Source organism: Bos mutus, chromosome 15 (genome assembly GCF_027580195.1).
Source record: "Bos mutus isolate GX-2022 chromosome 15, NWIPB_WYAK_1.1, whole genome shotgun sequence".
Classification (NCBI taxonomy): Eukaryota; Metazoa; Chordata; class Mammalia; order Artiodactyla; family Bovidae; genus Bos; species Bos mutus.
This window is the reverse complement of record NC_091631.1, coordinates 34,581,426-34,602,941: the sequence shown is the minus strand read 5'-3', so window position 1 is coordinate 34,602,941 and position 21,516 is coordinate 34,581,426. Positions and strand designations below refer to the sequence as shown.

Sequence of the window (21,516 nt, the reverse complement as noted above, 5' to 3'; positions counted from 1 at the left end):
TCTGACTGCAGATGTCATAAGTAATAATAATTTGTAAAGCACTTTAGGGTTTTTATAATACTTTCAAATGCATTATTTAATTTAAAAACGTGACACAATATTGTCACCAAGGCAGCATATGGCAGGGATGTGGTTAGGGAGAACCAAGTCCTAGAGAGTCAGTCCTTCCAACAGTCGTGCCATCTGTGGCTGCTCCCAGAGGACTTGCATGTTTCATACCATGGCCAGGACCAAACTTTGGGGCAAGCTATTGAAACTGAATAGAACCCTGTGGAGCTCCTAGGCTCAGAAGACTTTCTGTATCCCCTGTTTCTAGGGAATAGACTCCAGCCTCCATGACCTTCCGTGAGTTCCAAAGGGCAGATTGGAACAGTTGCTAACCAGGGAAGAGGGAGGCGAAGTCAAGAAACAGTAGTGCAGCCTTGGGGCAGGGTCTTGGTTGACTTCAAGAGATGCATATAATAGTATCTTTGAGCTCTCCTGCTGCCGTCTCTGGGGTCGCACAGAGTCAGACATGACTGAAGCGACTTAGCAGCAGAACTAAAATCCCTAACAAATGGAAGATACTCAGTTCAGTTCAGTTCAATAGCTCAGTCGTGTCTGACTCTTTGCGACCCCATGGACTGCAGCACGCCAGGCCTCCCTGTCCATCACCAACTCCCGGAGTTTACTCAAACTCATGTCCATTGAGTCAGTGATGCCATCCAACCATCTCATCCTCTATTGTCCCTTTCTCCTCCTGCCTTCAATCTTTCCCAGCATCAGCGTCTTTTCAAATGAGTCAGCTCTTTGCATCAGGTGGCCAAAGTATTGGAGTTTCAGCTTCAGCATCAGTCCTTCCAATGAATATTCAGGACTGATTTCCTTTAGGATGGAGTGGTTGGATCTCCTTGCAGTCCAAGGGACTCTCAAGAGTCTTCTCCAACACCACAGCTCAAAAGCATCAATTCTTCGGCACTCAGCTTTCTTTACAGTCCAACTCTCACATCCATACATGACTACTGGAAAAACCATAGCTTGGACTAGATGGACCTTTGTTGGCAAAGTAATGTCTCTCCTTTTTAACCTGCTGTCTAGGTTGGTCAGGTTGGAAGATGTTAGCATTCTTCAATCAAGAGAAGGTCACAGTTTGATAATGTTGAGAAGCTCATCAAGAAACCACCTGAGGCCGTATTAAAGGAGGGCAGGCCCTGCACACACCTTGATCCTTGTCAGCTACCCTAGAACCACCAAATCCTCCCAGGTTAGGACTACAGTTTTTCAGGGGACCAGTCAGTTGTGTGCCCTTTTCCTGGCAAACCAATAAAGCTATTCTTTTCTACTTCACCCAAAACTCTGTCTCTGAGATTCAATTCTACACTGTACACAGAGGCTGACTTTTCAGCATCATTATGGAAGTCTCTCAGCCAACAGTTTCCACCATGCCCCATTACTGACCTGTTTTACCAGACTAGGGGTTTGTTTCCCTATGGTCTCTGGGTCAGTTTCATCCTGGTTGGCCTGGGTTATAGAGACCAAATCCCTAGGAAAGGTAGAGAAGCCTGGGACAGCTGGGAACCTTAGAATAAGTTTCAAATATCTCAACATGGCACTCAGGGTCCTTTGTCTGCATTGCAGGAGCAGCTAACAGAAGGATCCCCCTACATGCTGAACTCTGAGGGCTATGCGCTGTGGTGTGGAAGAGAGGGGGCGGGCTGCCCTGTTTACCAGGACCTATCTCTGCCAGGGCTCAGTATGCCTTGTCTCAGTTTGACCAGCTGAATCTGTCTCATGTGAATGCTCTCCTCTTCCCACAAGCTCTGTGATGACAGATGATGAATGAACAAGGATTTAGGACTGTATGTGATCACAGATACCTTTAATGGGGAAGGGGTGGTCCCATGGGCCATGAGAGAAGCTCAGAAGCTGTTCCCTATTGAGGAACAAGTCCAAAAGCTTGAAAAATTAATAAATACCTACAAATACATGTAATATGCTTGGTACTGTGATTAGGTACTTCTTTGCTTATCTAGATCTTATAGTTCATCTAAGTGGTAGATATTTTAATCTCTATCTTCCAAGCTAAAAAAGCAAAGGTTTGGATAAGTAACCTGATAGATCACCCAATTAAGGGAGCCTCTGAGCTGAATCTGAGCTGGAAGGCAGGGCCAGCCAAGACACCCCTAGCCAGGACACCCCCAGCCAGCCCAAAGGACATAGTGGATGGGCTTGTGGACATGGTGGGAAGGGGTGGAGAATGGGTGAGCCTGGGTATGCCTAGAGAGGAAGAAATGAAAGCAATGGACTCCCCAGGGCCTATTAGCAGGGTGATAAGATATCTGTCCTGATTAGGGAGCTCCCAGCCTGCCCATTCCTCTTGGAGGAAAGTCAGCAGACTTGCAGCCAGCTATGAGGGACTGTGGCTAAGAACAAGGAACAATCTATGTCTCATCAGTGATAAAATATTCATTTAAAATACAGCAGAAATGGGACTTTCTTGGTGGTCCACTGGTTAAGCTCCACACTCTCGACGCAGGGGGCCAGGGTTCAATCCCTGATCAGGGAACGAGATCCCACAAGCCACAGCTAAACCTGCATGCCACAACTAAGACCTGGCACAGCCAAATAAACAAACAGTTTTTAAATAATATAATACAGCAGTAATTAATACAAACATTCTTCTTCCTCCTTCTACTCCTCTTTGAAGAAATAGCAAAACACGAGAGTGCTAGATGGTTTTGATCATGGAAACACAGTTCTGGGGGAGAAAGCACAGAAGCTTCCCCTGTGTGCTCCCTTCAGCTTTCTCCTGTCCCTCGTAGCTGGAACCTGGCACTGGGAGTAGAGATCTCAGTGGTCTGAACTCCATTTGGTTCTCTGTGTGACTCCTAAAAGCCCCTTGGTCAATCTAGCTTTTCCACCTGTAAAATAAGAGGTTTAGCCTGGATGTTGTACAGTTTATTCAGGTGAATATTCTATAATTTTTTCATAAATTCCTCTTCTTTTGGAATTTGGGGAGAATATACTTCCAATGTTTGAATAATGGGGAAAGTTAAAACTCCCTGTTGTGCCTCTCTTAGAAGAGATAATTAGCGGGACTAAAAGGTTGAGGAAGGATAAGAAATAAATTGAAAACCTTTGAGTCCAGCCAAGATGCAAATTATTTAACAGAGATACTGACATTTTGCAAATCAGAGAATGAAAATCTGTGGTTTACCCCTCAGGCAGAACTGTAGACAAGCAATTAGGGTAGAATTTGGCCCAAGGCCTCAGAGTGAATTCTTTTATAAATATCACTTATTTGAAAGTTCTTAATATTTTCCCCCTTTTTCAATAGTAATACTCTCCAGACTTGGTGAGACTTTTCCCTCCATAAGGAACGACTCAATCAGAGTTATATTTTAAAAACAGTGATGTGGGACTTTCTGGTGGTCCAGTAGCTAAGACTTGGTGCTCCTATTACAGGGGGCCGGGGTTTGATCCCTGGTCAGGGAACTGGATCCCATATGCTATAACTAAAGATCCCACATGCCACAGCAAAGGCCTGGCACAGCCAAATAAATATTTAAAAAGAAAAAATAAAAACTGTGCTGGTTATTAGTAGAGAATTAACTTGGGGTAGAGGTGGAGGAGAGGGGAAACAGGGAGACAGGTGGAGAGTCTGTAAGCGTAATTCAGATGAGAAAAATCTAAATAGTGATGGGAATGAAAAAATGGGCACAGATTCAAGAAACAGAAAAAGAGAGGTCAGGTAACTGATGAGTTTGTGGGAACCGAGTGACAAGCCAGACTCAAGGTTGTGAGACAGGAGGGAAGGGGACGGAGCACAACCTTTAAGAGAATGGCATTGAGGACATGACAAAAACTCATCAGAGCCGACCAGGCCCAAGATGGCGTAAGACTTGACTTCCACTAGGCCTTGATCCTCATTATACGCTCATTGTAATACATCAGCAAGCTAAACGCACGCCACCAGTGCCATGACAGTGCTGAGGCCAACCAACAAAAAGTAACATTTTGACTTCTTGGGACTTCCCTGGTGGTCCAATGGTTAAGAATTTGCCTGCCAATGCAGGCAACAAGGGCTCGGTCCCTAGTCTGGGAAGATGCCACATACTGCAAAGCCTGCTCTCTAAAGCCCACGAATCACAACTACTGAGCCCATGTGCTCCAACTACTGAAGCCCATGTGCTTAGAGCCTGAGGTTTGCAAGAAGAGAAGCCACTGCAATGAGAAATCCGTGCACCACAATGAAAAGAGGTCCCCGCTCACCACAACTAGAGAAAGCCCTCACACAGCAAGGAAGACCTACTGCAACCAAAAATAAATAAATCTGGACTCCTTCAACCACCTGAATTGCATTCATGTTAATAAACATTTGTCAGTACCTAGCAAATGACAGTTACATGAGGATGTCAAAAATGACAGCCCTCAGATGAGTAGTCAATAATAAAACTTCAAGTTATTTGTGTCCTGGAAACTAGTGGCAGTTATGCTTTTCCCCCATATTATATATATATATAACTTTTAAGTTTTATTTTGTATTGGGGTATAGCTGATTAACAATGTTGTAATAGTTTCAGGTAAACAGTGAAGGGACTCACCTATACATATAGATTTATTCATTCCCCTTGAAACTCCCCTACCATCCAGGAAGCCACATAACACTAAGCAGAGTTCCCTGTGCTATACAGTAGGTCCTTGTTGGTTATCCATTTTAAATACAGCAGTGTGTATATGTTCATCCCAAACTCCCTAACTATCCCTTCCCCGCATCCATTCCCCCAGCAACCATAAGTTGCTCTGTGAGTCTGTTTCCCACAGAATGCATTTCTGGTATGTCAGCATAGTACCCAGGGTCCTTCAGCTGACTTCTTCTGTCACTTCCCCACCACACTGGACTAATCAGTAATCACCAAGCTTGCCATGGCCTCTCACAAGTTTGAGACTTTGCCTCTACTTTTCCTTAGCTCATCTTCGCTAACTTAGGATACATCTTCTTGTCCTTCAAAACAAAATCTCTGACTCTTGCAGAGCAGCTACTTGCTCTTTTTTGTGTGTCCAAAGCTTTCTGTGCAGTCCTCTTCCAGGGCAATTCTTGGGCTGAATTGGAATTGCCTGCTCACTGTTTCCTTGCAAGCATTTTAGGCAGAATCTATCCTTTATTTGTCTTTTTATCCACAGGGCCTGGGACATGGTACATATCTCACTCACTATTGAAATTCTTATTGCTTACTGACCAAACTCAGGAATCAGTTAGATTCAGATGATGCAGTATTAGTCAGTTGCTACCACAATGCATGCTAGGCCAACTTAGAAATCAAGTAGATTCAGATCACAAGAGGTACATGTGGACAACAGCAAGTGCTATTGCACTGTCTAGAAAGCCTAATTAGATGGAAGACAGGAGGGCAGGAGGACCAGCTTATATGGAATGGTACTCAGTGAGCCATGGGAAGATCCGGCTCTGCAGAAGGGCTGTGAGTCCAGGGTGAGTGCTTAAACAGAGCCTGGCGTACAATACATGCTCTATGTATTCTGATGAGTTTCACAGAACTCTTTAGCAAAACCACATGCTAAGTCCCTTCAGTCATGTCTTACTGTTTGCGACCCTGTGGGCTGTAGCCCGCCGGGCTCCTCTGTCCATGGGATTTTTAAGGCAAGAATACTGGAATGGGTTGCCATTTCTTTGTCTAGGGAATCTTCCTGTCCCAAGGTTTGAACCTGTCTGTGTCTCTTATGTTTCCTGCATTGCAGGCAAGTTCTTAACCTCTAGCGCCACCTGGGAAGCCCAGCAAAACCACATCAAAGGTTTATCTAGGTTCCCAACTCTAGAAGTATTTCATGGCACCCAGTACAGAGCCCTGCCAGCTTCCCTTTATTGGTGATTAGCCATTGAGTCTGAGAAGAAAACAGAGGATGCATGGCTGTTGGTTTGTATGGCTATGTGCTGCTCAACAGCATGGAGTGTGAGGAAGCTGGGAAGACCTGTGAGCAATAGTGAGTGCATAGCTTCCACTGCGGGTCTCTATAGCTGGAGTTCAACACAGCCAACCTCCTTCATGTGTGTCCTTTCAGAAGAGGCCAGCTTTCCATAACCTCCTTACCTTAGCTGGTTTTCTTCTGTAGTATTTAACTTCGATCTGACATATTGTAAATTTTCACACTAACACCCCACTCCAGTACTCTAGCCTGGAAAATCCATGGACAGAGGAGCCTGGTAGGCTGCAGTCCATGGGGTCGCTAAGAGTTGGACACGACTGAGAGACTTCACTTTCACTTTTCTCTTTCATGCATTGGAGAAGGAAATGGCAACCCACTCCAGAATTCTTGCCTGGAGAATCCCAGGGACGGCGGAGCCTGGTGGGCTGCTGTCTATGGGGTCGCACAGAGTCAGACACGACTGAAGTGACTTAGCATAGCATAGCATAGCATAGAATATTAGTTCTATGAGGGCAGGGCTTTTTGCCTAATGTGCTATGTTCACTGCTAGATATCCTGTCCTAGATTAGCATCTGGCACATACTACAATTTCTCTATTTTAATTGTAAATATGTTAAATATCAAGAGATGTTAACATACATCAACAAAAACTCTCTAGGGTCCTGAATAATTTTTTAAAAAATGTAATGAGTTTCTGAGATAAAAGTTTGAGAATTGTTGTCCTAGAGGATCCAGGCTGGTCAACACTCATGCACAAGTGAAGCATGGAACTGGCAGTCCTCCAAGGAATTTCTGATCAAACAGCCTCTGTTTTGCATTAGTTATCTAACTGTTGCGACATCTTAAGCATTTCAAGCTTATAATTATGAACTTTCTGCTTTTATTTAATTTTTATTTAAAGACTGAGCTGAGTTTTGGTTTCTGCATAGTGGGTTATTATTATTTTTTTTTTCCTTCAATATTCTTACTTAAACTGAAAAGGATGAAAATTTTCTCAGTGTCAAGGTGTGATACTGCCATCCTCCCATTTATCTAGCTAGAAAACAGAATAATTTTGACATTTTGCCATGAATTCTTCTTATACAATCAGTCATACTGATGCTGTTCTATCCTTTCTCAAAGTAGGCTGGTGTAGCACTTGCTGACCTCATCCTGAACTTTGCAGCAGCCCTCTTACAGGTTCTTCAGTCTCCCCTCAGTCACACTGGTGCTCCATCCATTGCCTTCATATAGATATTTGCATACTTAAAAACTCATCTTGATGACTGCCTCTTTCCCAAAGCAGCAAGACCAAAAGTCTCATACTGATGTTATTAGAGGTTCTATTGGAAGGATGGGCTCCAGAGCCAGACTTGAACTTGCTTTGGCAAAAAAAAAAAACTTGGTGAAAGCAACCAGATCTTGGTATGCATGTGCCCTCTCCCTCAGACATCTTCCTCAACCATGAGAACAAGCCCAGGTTTGCCTCCAAAAGATCAGATGCCACGTGGAGAAGAACCAAGCCACTGCAGCCGAGGCCGTCCTTAGCCGGTCATCCCCTGGGGAACGTGCCACTAACGGTGGATGCACTAGGGAGTCTGCTGGGAACAGCTAAGACTGGCCCAGGCTGACAGAACTGCCCAGCTGCCCCGTGGACTCCTGGGAAATAATCAATGATTGTTTTAGTCCACTAAGTTTCAAAGTGGTTTGTCATATAGCACTGTTGTGGCAGATACCTGGTGCAGGGCCAGGGTAAGGGAACTGCGAACAGATAGGGAAACTGAGATGAATCTAGGGGATGGTGCTTAGTCTTCAACAGAGCAGGAAACTCCGAGTCACAGTTTCATCATCTGAATAGAAGTCATAATAGTATCTACCTAGCTGAGTTGTCATGGGTATTGGACAACATACCAGACAAAAGAGGCTTAATGGAATCCCTGGTAAATAGTTGCTTCCACTTTCCAATAAACTGGTCCTCAATGTCAGAAAATACTGAACCCTACTCTGTGCCAGGCACTGTGTTAGACTTGGGGAAAGAGCATGAACCGTGTAGAGAGGCATGGAGTATACTTCAATATACTATATGAAAGTAAGCTTTCAGAAGAGCAGGTTCAACATAGCATAGAGAATCAGGTAGACTGGGGATAGACAGTACTGGGACAAGACTAAGCGGGAAATGTTCAAAGCTGCTGTGTTCAAAACTTATGGTTACCAAAGGGGGAAGGGAGGGAGAGACAAATTAGGAATTTGGGATTAATAGATATGACAGTAATATACATATTAAATAAAAAACAAGGACTTACTCTATAGCACAGGGAACTATATTCTATATCTTGTAATAACCTATAATGAAAAAGAATCTGAAAAAGAATATATACACATAACCAAATTTTTCTATGTATAAAACTGAATCACTTTGCTGTACATCTGAAACACTGTGAATCACCTATACGTCAATAAAATAATAATTTTTTAAAAAACTAAAAAAAAGGTGCTGTGTTCAATTGTTGGCTTATTATCTACTTTTATAAAACGGTAAATACAATAGACACAGTATATACTATGTCCGTGGTTTTTATTTAATCAGCAGATATTACTTTCAGAGAGAATAACAAAACAAATTATTTAAAGAAAGTTAGATTGGGGTCAGTTGTAAAGGACTTAATGTTATTTTATGGGGTTTGCTTTACCCTGTAGGTTGTAGTTGCCTTGAAAGATGATAAAGCAATGATAACACTGGTAGCAATACAAGATGAAATCCTGGAACAGGAAGATCAGTTAGGAGTCTTGTACAATAATCAGGACTAGAGATGATGAGAGAGCAGGGTAGAGGTAAAGAATAAAGTTGAGGGATATTCAGAAGGAAGAATCTATTGGATATGGTGACTTATCAGATGAGGCCCAAAGGAATGCTCCTGAGATTCCCACCCCAGGAGTGTGTGGTGGGGCTCTTCTGTTAACTGAGCAAAGAGTGGGGAAAGCAAAGGAATGTCATTGCTTAAAAATAAGTGAAGGAAAGGCAGGGAATTAAAAACCAAGGGTTAGAGGGAGAGGGGAATTGACCCTTCTTGGCCAGGATTTGAAAGAATGATTTAAAGCAATTTGTTTATGAGTAGGAATCATCAAATAATGACCAAGAGGTGTGATATGGTGTTCACGCATGTCCCACAATAATGAGGTCCCTGGGTGCAGGCATTTAGTCTCAGAGCAGAGGGCTTCTACCTGAGGACCTCTGTGACAGCCCTGGAGATGGCCTGCCTGGCTCCAGTCCCTCCCTCTTATGAGCACCCAAACTCCCCTACTGCCAGTCCATTCTGAACGCTGGGGCCAGAATGATCTGAAAACACCGACCTGAGCCCGGACACTCACATGCTTACAGAGGAGTAAGCAAAACAGCAGGGTGGGAACGGTTAGTATGTGTAGGAGTCAGCCTGTCTTTGTTTGAATCCTCCTCTGGAATTATTAGCTCCTCACAGTTCACATGATTTATTCACGCAGTACCCTGATTTCCATATCTATAAAATGAAGATTAATTCTAATACTTATCACATAGGTTTGTTGTGAGAATTACCTGATGTAATCCAATAAGACTCCTTTAAATACTTAAAGATTACAAGGTACATCATAAGCACTCAATAACTATTAACTACTATTATTCATTGTATTTTCATCCTCCACAGCTAGAAGGTGAAGAGGCTCGGTACAAAGGAGTTTAGCTTTTGTCTGTTTCTTTCATCTCCTCTCTACCACTTCTCCCTACACTAGACGTCTGCAGAACACTAAGCCCGATTAGGCCTATGGACCTCTATATGCTGGTCATTTGCTTGAAAGGCCCTCTACTCTCTTCTCCATTTAATTAGTTCTTTTCCAACATTAAAACTCAGCTTGAGACTTCTGTGGTGGTCCAGTGGTTAAGAATCTGCCTTGCAATGCAGGGGATGCAAGTTCAATTCCTGTTCAAGGAATTAAGATCCCACATGCCACAGAGCAACTAAGCCCTTGCCCTGCGACTGCTGTGTCCACACACTAATGCCTGCCCCTGTGCTTCTGTGACACCCTCCATCAGAGCAGCCATCATCCCATCTATTATTCTGGGTTTGTTTAGATGGTTTCCCTACTTGGCTGCAAGCCTCTTGAGGACAAGAATGTTATCCTAGTCAAAGTTCCAGCTCAAATGCCTGGCATAATGCCAACATATTTCTCAAATTCAGTTAGACTTCTGTTGAGTGAATGAATAAATGAATGAGTCACAGGGAGAATGAATGGGGAGGTTCACTCCACCTGGAGCCAAAAGCCATCAGCTAAAACAACTTAAGGGGGATTCCCTGGTGGTCTAGTGGCTAAGACTCTACACTTCCAATGTGAGATCAAATCCAGGTTCGACCCTTAGTCAGGGAACTAAGATCCCATGTGCTGCAACTAAGAGTTTGCATGCCTAAACTAAGAAACCTGCATGTCCCGACGAAGACTGAAGGTACTGCGTGCTGTAGCTGAGACCGGCACAGCCAAATAAATATTAAATAAATATATTAAAAAAAAAAAACAATTTTGGGACCTTCTTTTAATACCTGTGTGATGGTCCTAGTGGTATCCTCATAGATCACAGGCCTTCCAGGTGGGTGCACAAGAAGTAGACTGGCCTTTTTGAACGCAGCACAGTGACCTATGGGACTCTCCAGTAGGCAGCATAGAATAAGCTGGATGTACACTTTTGGTATTGCTGCCCAGGACTTGTGAATGCAGCTGCTGTGTGTGTATGTGTGCACATACACACACACACAAACACAGGTACTCTCATATTCTCTTGCACTTACACCTGTGTATACACCTTTGTGGGAGATATTCTTCTCTGTTACAATTTAAGAGCTATACATCTCTCAATGTTTTGTTGCACTCATCACAAACTAATGGACCTTGGGAGTTGGCTCACAAATACATTTTATTTGGCTTCCAGTGGGATTTTTGCTTGTTTGCTTTATTTTGTTTGATTTTTAACAGTTTTGAATGTGAGGCACTCAAATTTATACTAGCTGAGTGGATCCCAGAGGCATGTGAATTTGCAGCAACACACTTTTTTCTCTGAAACATGATCTAACAAAAGATATGAGTTATTTACTTCAGTAGGGAGAGGGTTATTGGAGGTTATTTGCAAGCACCCTTGCAAATAAAGGAGCTGGACTAAAACAGGAAATAAAATAATGCTATAATGACTTGTTTTGACTGCCTCAAGAATTTTTCTTTACAAGCTGTTTACAAGTTAAAAAGAGGTTAATACTATTCTGATTCACACAAGAATGGAGCCTGTGGAATCTGCCAAAGACTGTTTGTTAGATAGATTCTTAATCTGGGCATCTGAGCCGCTGGTGCTTTGCCGTAAGTTGCCAAGTGCAATGCAAAATTTCTTTTTTTACTTATAGCAATTATAGTACCAAAGACTTGGAGTGACTTTGTAAGTTAAATTGTATTCAGGTAACTTTCACTCACTGCATTCTAAATTGTGTGTTAGACAGAAAGGGGGGGTGGTGGGGAAAGAAAGAAAGAGAAAGAGGAGAGTCTATATGAGTTAGAGTTAAGATTCTAAGAATTTTACCTTATCCCCAAACATCCCTGGAATTGTAGGCCTCACATGAACATCATTTGAGCATTACTTCTAAATAAAGGCTAAAACTAGAGGACACCTCTAGAAAAAAAATGGCTTAATTACAGAGCAACTCTACCTTATTTACTATCCCTAGCATCCCATTTAGACTGATGGTCAAAATTTCTTAGGAAATCTCCTAAGGCATAATGTTGAACTTTCTGAGAAAGTTATGATATCCTATCTTTCTAAGTTTTTCAAAGACACTCTCTGAGACGGCACGTATGTATGAATGAAACTCTTAATGTGACCTCTAGTGACCCTCCCTAGCCCATAATCCCATATTTGGCTACACAAGGGTTTTGACTTGAGTCTTAAGAATTCCTGTGGAAGTTCCAGAGTTGGCACAGTTCCAGCGGCCAAGGTTAGAAGACAGGAAGATGGGAGCCTTTTGGGAAGAAGGTGGGTAGAGGAAACAGCACCAGCTGGGATGCACAGAATTCTAAGGCTCCCACCCCCACGGTCATGCCCTACAAACTTCCTCCCCTTGAGTGAGGGCAGCACCTGTGAATATGATAGTTCTGCTTGACTAGGTTACATTACAAGACAAAACTAAGGAAATTCTGTAGATGTAATTAAGGTCCCAGGGACTTCCCTGGTGGTGCTGTGGTTAAGAATCTGCCCTTCACTGCAGGGGATGTGGATTTGATTTCTGGTCAGAGAACTAAAATCCCACATGTCTCAGGGCAACCATGCCTGCATGCTGCAACTAGAGAACCTGTGTGCCACAAACTGCAGAGCCCAGGCACTGCAACTCCTGAGCCCACATGCTCTAGAGCCCATGTTCCACATCAGAAGCCTATGCACTGCAACTGGAGAAAAAGCCCAAGTGCCACAGCGAAGACTCAGTGCAGCCAAAAAATATTAAAGGTCCCGAATCAGTGGACTTTGAGTTAATCAAAAGGAAGATGATTATAGGTGGGCTTGACCTAAATCAGATAAAAAACAGGGGCTGAGCACTTCCCAAAGAGAAGCACTCTCCTCCTGGCCTTGAAGGAGCAACAACCACATTGTGGGCTGCCTGTGGAGAGGTGTGGCTTCTCGAAGCTGAGGGCCTCCATCCTACAACCCCAGGAAGGTGAATTCTGTCAACATCAATGAGCTTGGAAGAGGGACCTGAGCTCAAGGTGAGAATGTAGTCCAGGTAACACCTTGACTGTACCCTCGAAAGACTGTTGAACGAAATGTCCAGATAAGCTGTACCTGGACTCCTGAATCCACAGAAACTCTAAGCCAATAAATGTATACTATTTTAAACTGCTAAAGTTGTGGTAATTTGTTACACAGTATTAGCACAACTAACACAGGCAAATCTACTAAGAGAAACAGCCCAAGGAATGGGGGAGGGGACAATATTTAAAACACAAACAGTGCATGGAAGGGGAATACACTGGCACCCCAAAGTCCATCCCTGGGCACAGAACCTCTGCAAACAATAGGTCAGAGCGACCCCATGGACTGGGGCCCACCAGGCTCCTCAGTCCAAGGAATTTTCCAGGCAAGAGTACTGGAGTAGGTTGCCATTTCCTTCTCCAGGGGATCTTCCCAACCCAAAGATGGAACCCGGGTCTCCCACACTACAGGCAGAATCTTTACCCTCTGAGCCACCAGGGAAGCCCACTAACCACACAGTTGGGATTGTTTACATCTTTCCCTAAACCAAGCTCTGAGGGGCCCGCTATCGGCATCTCTTCTACAGACAATTTTTACAGACTTCTCCTTGGCAGGTCCTGACCCTGGATCTGTGAGTACAGGAATGAAGACGTCAGGTATGTTCACATTCTGGTTAAGGTGTCAACTACACACAGATGTGTGTAGTTGAGTGTTAGTGCTGCCTCAGAAGACTGAATGAGGTGCTCTGGGAGCACTAGGGGCCAACCCGTCTAGTGGAGGCCCCAGAAATGTTCATGGAGAGTCCACAGCAATTTTGAGTCATAAAGGGTGGGCAGAAAAATTATATATATATATTATATATATATAATATATATATATAATTATTATATATATATTAGAGTGGTTTCCCCACCAGGGCTTCCCTGGGGGCTCAGACAGTAAAGAATCTGCCAGCACTGCAGGAGACCCAGGTTCAATCCCTGGGTCAAGGAAATCCCCTGGAGAAGGGAATGGCTACCCTATATATATATGTACAAAAATTGCTACTGCATGTGAGTGAGTTATGCGGGAAAAAGAGGGACATCAGCTCAGGCCACTTTGTGATGGGCCTTCCCCATCTAAAATGCTGACATTTGAGTGGGTTTGTTGCTGTTGATAATTGATGACAAACAACAAAAACAGTCTACACCGAGGAGTGAGAGCATCTGTGCGTGTTGTGGGAAGATGCACGTAACAGCGGACGGCAGCAGGAGGTAAGACCAGAGGCAAGAGAAGCGGTGAGAAGGCCAGCGCGGGATACAGGTGTGTTTCCGCTTGCTCCTTTGTCCCTGCTATGAGCACAGGGCCCACCCAAGAGTAGGGGGCAAAAAGTGCTTATTGAATCATAAACCGACAGATCATCAAAAGAGGGCTCCCAAGGCAACGGGCATGGAAGCAGCAATTCTGAAAACGCTGAAAGAGTTTTCACTCACCATGGAGCTGGGAGAGGGAATATTTTAGGCATCCAGGGTGTGAGGGATGAGGCAGAGGAGAGGGTTGTAAAAACAGAAAGTCCAGACTCAGGACCTCTGTTGAGCTCTAGGTGGAGTAGAAAGGGGCCACCTCAAGGCCTGAGGGGTTTAGAGTGTCTCAGGGATCCAATCCAGCACCACGGTTCAGGCTTGGGGTCCTCCCTGACTCTCAGCATGAAAGTTCAGGCACATTCTAGCTCAGGCTACATTAGCAGCCACTCTTCCCTCCTGGTCAGCATTTTAGGGAGCTGTTCATTTTCCACTGGCTCATCCTTACCCTTATGCCTAATCCATAGACCCATGTTCTCCCTCAGCTGTTCCCTCTCTGAGTATTCCCAGATGGTGCTAGTGGTAAAGAACATGTGTACCAATGCAGGAGATTTATGAGACACAAGTTTGATCCCTGAGCTGGGAAGATCCCCTGGAGGAGGAAATGGCAACCCACTCCAGTATTCTTGCCTGGAGAATCCCATGGACAGAGGAGCCTGGAGGACTATAGTCCATAGAGTCACAGAGGTGGACATGACTGAAGTGACTTAGCATGCACGCATGCTTCCTCTCAGAAGGAGGAGGTTCATCTCAAGACAAGGCTGAAAAGGACCACTCACTTGACCAGTTTGACTAAGTGCTTCTTCTTGTAGATAAGGCACTCTCCTCTCTGTCTTATGACTCACAGATAAGATGTTCTTTTATCTACCAAAACCTAATACTCCTCTGCCCATGCTAATAATCCCCCTGCCCATTCATTCATTTGTTCACTTAGTTACTCACTGACAAATATTTATTGAACATCGACAGTATTCTAGGCGCTGGGACTCAGCACTGAATGTGAAACACAGGATCCAGGCTCTTATATGAGATGAGGAGGTATAAAATGAACAGCAAGCAAATAAATGAACTAGAAGACCTCAGAGTAAAAAGTGCTCCAGGAAAAAAAACCCCAAAAGAGTGAAGTAGTAAGTGCTCCAAAATGTCTCCTGGGTTTCCTGTCTCAACATATTTCAGACCAACCACCCAAAGGCCTAAGCGCCAAACCTAGGAAGCATCTTGGACTTACCCTTCTCACTTATTTTTCACATTCAATTATCAGTCACAAAGCCATGCCTATGCCGACTTTCAATGACTCTCAAATCCATCTGTCCTTCTCCACCCCACTGACACTTCATGCAGAGATGATAACTTGTTGCCCATTTACTGCAGCATTTCCCTAATTAGTGTCTCTTTAGTCTTGCCCTGTTCCCACCTCTCAGGGCTCTGCTTGCTGCTGCTGCTAAGTCACTTCAGTCGTGTCCGACTCTGTGCGACCCCATAGACAGCAGCCCATCAGGCTCCCCCGTCCCCGGGATTCTCCAGGCAAGAATACCGGAGTGGGTTGCCATTTCCTTTTCCAATGCATGAAAGTTAAAAGTGAAAGTGAAGTCGCTCAGTCGTGTCTGACCCTCAGCGACCCCATGGACTGCAGCCCTCCAGACTCCTCCGTCTATGGGATTCTCTAGGCAAGAGTACTGGAGTGGGGTGCCATTGCCCACTCTGCAGGGCTCTGCTTAAAATTGCTCAATAGTGGAGGGAGGCATAAGAAGGAGGGTGTGTGTGTATATATGTGTATGTGTGTATATATATATATATATATAAATAAACACACACATATGTGTATATACACATAGATATTCACATACATATAGGACAGAAACAGTATGGACATAATGGAAGCCGAAGATATTAAGAAGAGGTGGCAAGAATACACAGAAGAACTATGCAAAAAAGATCTTCACAACCAAGATAATCACGATGGTATGACCACTCACCTAGAGCCAGACATCTGGAATGCGAAGTCAAGTGGGCCTTAGGGAGCATCACTACGAACAAAGCTAGTGGAGGTGATGGAATTCCAGTTGATCTATTTCAAATCCTGGAAGATGGTGCTGTGAAAGTGCTGCACTCAATATGCCAGCAAATTCAGAAAACTCAGCAGTGGCTACAGGACTGGAAAAGGTCAGTTTTCATTCCAATCCCAAAGAAAGGCAATGCCAAAGAATGCTCAAACTACCACACAATTGCACTCATCTCACATGCTAGTAAAGTAATGCTGAAAATTCTCCAAGCCAGGCTTCAGCAATATGTGAACCGTGAACTTCCAGATGTTCAAGCTGGTTTTAGAAAAGACAGAGGAACGAGAGACCAAATTGCCAACATCCATTGGATTACTGAAAAATCAAGAGTTCCAGAAAAGCATCTACTTCTGCTTTATTGACTATGCCAAAGCCTTTGACTGTGTGGATCACAACAAACTGTGGAAAATTCTTCAGGAGATGGGAATACCAGACCACCTGACCTGCCTCTTGAGAAATCTGTGTGCAGGTCAGGAATCAACAGTTAGAACTGGACATGGAACAACAGACTGGTTCCAAATTGGGAAAAGAGCACATCAAGACTGTATATTGTCACCCTGCTTATTTAACTTATATGCAGAGTACATCATGAGAAATGCTGGGCTGGATAAAGTACAAGCTGGAATCAAGATTGCTGGAAGAAATACCAATAACCTCAAATATGCAGATGACACCATCCTCATGGCAGTAAGCGAAGAAGAACTAAAAAGCCTCTTGATGAAAATGAAAGAGGAGAGTGAAAAAGTTGGCTTAAAGCTCAACATTCAAAAAACGAAGATCATGGCATCTGGTCCCATCACTTCATGGCAAATAGATGGGGAAACAGGGGAAACAGTGACAGACTTTTTTTTTGGTGTTGGGGCGGGGGGGCGTGGGCTCCAAAATCACTGCAGATGGTGACTGCAGCCATGAAATTAAAAGATGCTTCCTCCTTGGAAGAAAACTTATGACCAACCTAGATAGCATAGTAAAAGCAGAGACATTACTTTGCCAACAAAGGTCCATCTAGTCAAGGCTATAGTTTTTCCAGTAGTCATGTATGGATGTGAGAGTTGGACTATAAAGAAAGCTGTGCACTGAAGAATTGATGCTTTTGAACTGTGGTGTTGGAGAAGACTCTCGAGAGTCCCTTGGACTACAAGAAGATCCAACCAGTCCATCCTAAAGGAAATCAGTCCTGAATATTCATTGGAAGACTGATGCTGAAGCTGAAATTCCAATACTTTGGCCACCTGATGCAAAGAATTGACTCATTTGAAAAGACCGTGATGCTGGGAAAGATTGAAGTTGGGAGGAGAAGGGGACGACAGAGGATGAGATGGTTGGATGGCATCACCGACTCAATGGACATGAGTCTGAGTAAACTCCGGGAGTTGGTGATGGACAGGAAGGCCTGGCGTGCTTTAGTCCATGGGGTCACAAAGAGTCGGACACGACTGAGTGACTGAACTGAACTGAACATATAGCTGATTCTCTCATGTTGTACAGTAGAAACTAAGACAACGTTGTAAAGCAATTGTACTCCAATAAAAAAAAAAAAAAAAAAACGAAAATCTTAAACACCCTTCAAACATTGTTCAATGGTTCTCAGTAGTTTCTTTAGTCAAGTTCAACCCTCTGAACTTGGCAAGCAAGGTCTTTCACTATCTGGGTGCTACTCACCCTTCAGCCTTGCCCCCCAGCACTCTCCTGCCCCACACAGACTCCACTCAGCCGTCCCTACAGATCTGTGTGTGCAAGTGCTACTTGCTTTTGATCTGTTGCCACTCTTGCTTGACGTGGCCTCTGCTCATCCTCTCTACTATGTTTGAAACTCAGATCAGAAGTCACCTCATTTGGGAAGACCTTTCTTATAAATGACCAAAGGAGCTTTTACAAGGATTACATGGAAAAGATACATGCAACGCTTGGCCTAAAGATGGCATTCAGCTGCTTATATCTTGTTTACCTGATGGAATTTTCTCATATTTGGGGCAGGCATAGTTAGCGCATAAAGTTTTTCTATTTTCAATGAAACCATCTCAGAATACAGCCTCTGAGGCACGGACTTGTCTCCCTCATTGTTTTTAATGAGATGGACTCATGCACAGGAAATTTTCCTTCTCATTTATGATTTTGTTGCTTGATACTTGTTATTTTCATTTGAGCTCCTAATCCTTATTCTTAATGGCCTGGAAGTGATTCTGATGGATCCTAAGATTGGAGATAAATATCTTGAATATATCAGCATCCCAACAGCACAAACAATAATAATTCACAGTAGTCCTTGGCCCTGAGGATTGGCTGTTGCCATTTCCAATTTTATATTGCTTCTTGGCACACTCTCCCTACTCCCAGGGCACTGAGAGAATCCACCCACCTGCCACTCTCCATGGAAGGATGGGACCACACACCTCTACCAAACTAAGCCCTTCCTGGGTTGACTTCTGACACCATCGCCCTGATCTTCTATGGAGGTTTTAGGAACTCTCTGAAAAAGGGAAAGCCACTTTCTGAGAATACATTTTCCTTTGGAAACCTGTTCCTTGATAAGATTTCTCTCCCAGCACGTGCCCACAAGAGCACACACCCAGTTCTTACTTGGTCGGTCTCCCTACCTGTGTGAGGTCTGTGTTCTGAAAGTCCCCAGAAGGGGTGGTAAAGATGTAGCTCTCTTACTTGCATTTAGTAGCATCCGGATCCTTTGGTCTTCCTCAGCCTCTTGGACTAGCTTTTCTGCCAGCACCTTGTCCTCTGACTCTACACACGCGTCAGCTTCCCGCAGGTACTCCAGGTAGTCGATCTCCCGCTGGGCGCGCTCCACTCTCAGCGCCAGGTTGTGGACTGCGCTCTTGTACTCACTTGTGTAGGTGTGACATCGTCCCAACATAATGGAGATGTTTTTCGAGAACTCTTGGAAATCTTGAATGTATGCTCTTGTTGCTTGGGTACATTTCTGCAGTCCTTGCTTCAGTCAGAAAATAAATTCTCAAATTATTTCCAGTTATTTAAATTGCCCAAGTAATGTCAATAACTCTTATTCATAGAAACAGACTTTTAAAATACAAACAGCTAAAAGGGGGTGAAATTAAAAAAAAATCACCCATAATTCCTTAACTCAAAGAACTATTGAAACTTTAGTGTACAAATCTTTAGGTTTTCCTATGCATTTAGTCATACACATATAAATATATGTTAATGTGATTTTGCTACATGTTTGTTTTATAACATATTTTTAATTTGCTGATATATTGTGAACATATTTCAATACAAATTAATATATATTTATACCATAATTTTAATAACATAATTCCATTAAATTGATTAGAGTCTTTCTAATGAACATTTGGGCTTCCCTGGTGGCTCAGATGGTAAAGAATCTGCCTGCAATGTGGGAGACCCAGCTTCGGTCCCTGGGTTGGGAAGATCCCCTAGGGAAGGAAATGGTAACCCACTCTAGTATTCTTGCCTGGAGGATCCCATGGACGGAGGAGCCTGGTGAGCTATAGTCCACGGGGTGCAGAGTCAGATGCGACTGGGCGACTGACATACACATAAACATAATGGACATTTACATAGTTTTCAATGACCCGCCACTCAGACAATGGTGAAGAAAATCTTTGTCTTTACACATTTATACTTCTCTGATTATTTTCTTAGGATACATTTCCAGATGTAAGCTCTACCCCCAGCACCTGGCACATAGTCACACTTAATATGAACTTACTGAATAAAAGAATAAGTTAAGGGGTCTTCCCTGGTGGTCCAGTGGTTAGGAGTCTGCCTGCCATTGCGGGGACACAGGTTCAATCCTTGGTCCAGGAAGATTCCACATGCCATGGAGCAACTACGCCCGTGTGCCACAGCTACTGAGCCTGCTCGCTAGAGCCCTGGAGCTGCAACTCCTGGGCCCACGTGCGGCAAGTACTGAGGTTGGCTCACTGTGAGCCTGTGCTCGACGAGAGAAGCCACCACATCGAGGAGCCCGAGCACGGCAACGAAGAGTGGTCCCCACCAGCTCCAACCAGAGAAAAGCCGTGCAGAGCAACAAAGATCCAGAGCAGCCAAAGATAAATAGCTTAAAAAAATATTTTTAAAAAAGGAATAAGTGAATGAAGGAAATGGGATGGGTTTCTGGGTCAGGATGTATACTTAAAGACCATCTGGTGGTTTACCAAAATGCTCTCCACAAAAGCTGTAAAAATATATACTTCGAACAGCAGGATGTAAGACTGTTCAGTGAAGAATGAAAGAGAGATTGAGAGAGAGAAAGGTGTGTGAGAGGGAGGGAGAGAGACAGAGATAGAAACAGAGAGGATGAGAGGGAAAGAGAGAGAGGAGAGAGAAATTGCCTAAATCTATCCTCTTTTATTCTTACCCCACCCCCACCCCACACACCCCGGGATGTGGGATCGCATCACTTTGCACGTGTTTGCCTGGCCAACAGTGGAGCCATCCAGGGCTTGGCTTCCTCCTGAGGTCACCACAGTCAGGGTGGGAAGACCTACATGAATCACACCCTCTTCTTTTCAGTCCACGTTCATAGCTATGAACGTATCCATCTGTACTCAATACCCTTGTCTGCAGGCAGACTCAAGTCTTGTGGAAAGCTTGCAGGGATGAGACTGGCACTGAACCCCAAGGCAGGGCTGCGGCAAATGAAGAGGGACCACAGCTGAGCGTAATTCAGGCACACGTAAGAAAGTGAGATCGGGAAGGTCTCTGAGGAGAGAACCAGTGAGGCAGCGGCAAGAGGCCATTGGCCTGGGAACATTCCATCTGTGGCTCTCAGGCCTCGGATCACAGGACCTCAGGAACCCAGTGCAGCCTGCTCTGAGGAAGTGTTCTACCCTGGAATAGAACACTTAGTTCTATTTCAACCAAATAGTTTGGACTTAAAGAGTTTTCAGGAAATGTAGAAACGAAATACCAGAGATAAGCGTGTCTTTCAGAGAAGGGAAATAATTTATCAAAATTTAACTTGTACAAAAGCAAGGCGGGACATAAGAAATAGCTGATGTCCATGCCAGGGTGTGTTAAAGGTTAGGACAGGGGGTTACATTTGCCCCAGGGAGTCTGTCCCTGGTGCAAAAATGTTGGGTTTTGCAAATTTTAATGAAGTGGCAGCTACAACACTTGGGGAAAAGGCCCTGAAACTTCCTCTCTAACACTGCTGAAACCTGCTCATTTCTAAAACCAAAGCCAGTTCAGCAAAAGAAGCACGAGCTTCTCAGGAAGCCAATATCATGACTGTTTACAGTGACCTAAAGTCTCACCATTAAAAGATACAAAGAAAACTAAAATGTGCTGTCCTCCTGATATAGTAAAACATGAAGAAAACATGACCAAAATGTTTAATTTTCCTATTTTAAAAACTGAGCAATTGAATAATAACATTTTAGACATTTACCACCATGCCAGGCAAGGTTCTAAGTGGAATTAATTTATTAAATCTTCTGAATATTAGTAAGAGGTAAATTCTATT

At 43.8% G+C, this 21,516-nt stretch overlaps 1 protein-coding gene across 2 annotated transcripts in view; it reads right to left on the bottom strand.

Annotated features, from left to right (window-relative positions):
- OLFML1 (olfactomedin like 1) overlaps nt 1-21,516 on the bottom strand; it is a 30,069-nt gene that overhangs the window by 7,770 nt on the left and 783 nt on the right. Inside the window, exon 2 of one of the 2 annotated variants that reach the window (XM_005887788.2) lies at nt 18,711-18,999. In XM_005887788.2, the coding sequence (XP_005887850.1) occupies nt 18,711-18,999 (289 nt within the window). Of the gene's footprint in view, nt 1-18,649; nt 19,000-21,516 lie in introns of those variants that run through there. The other variant, XM_070383871.1, reaches the window with a different exon arrangement.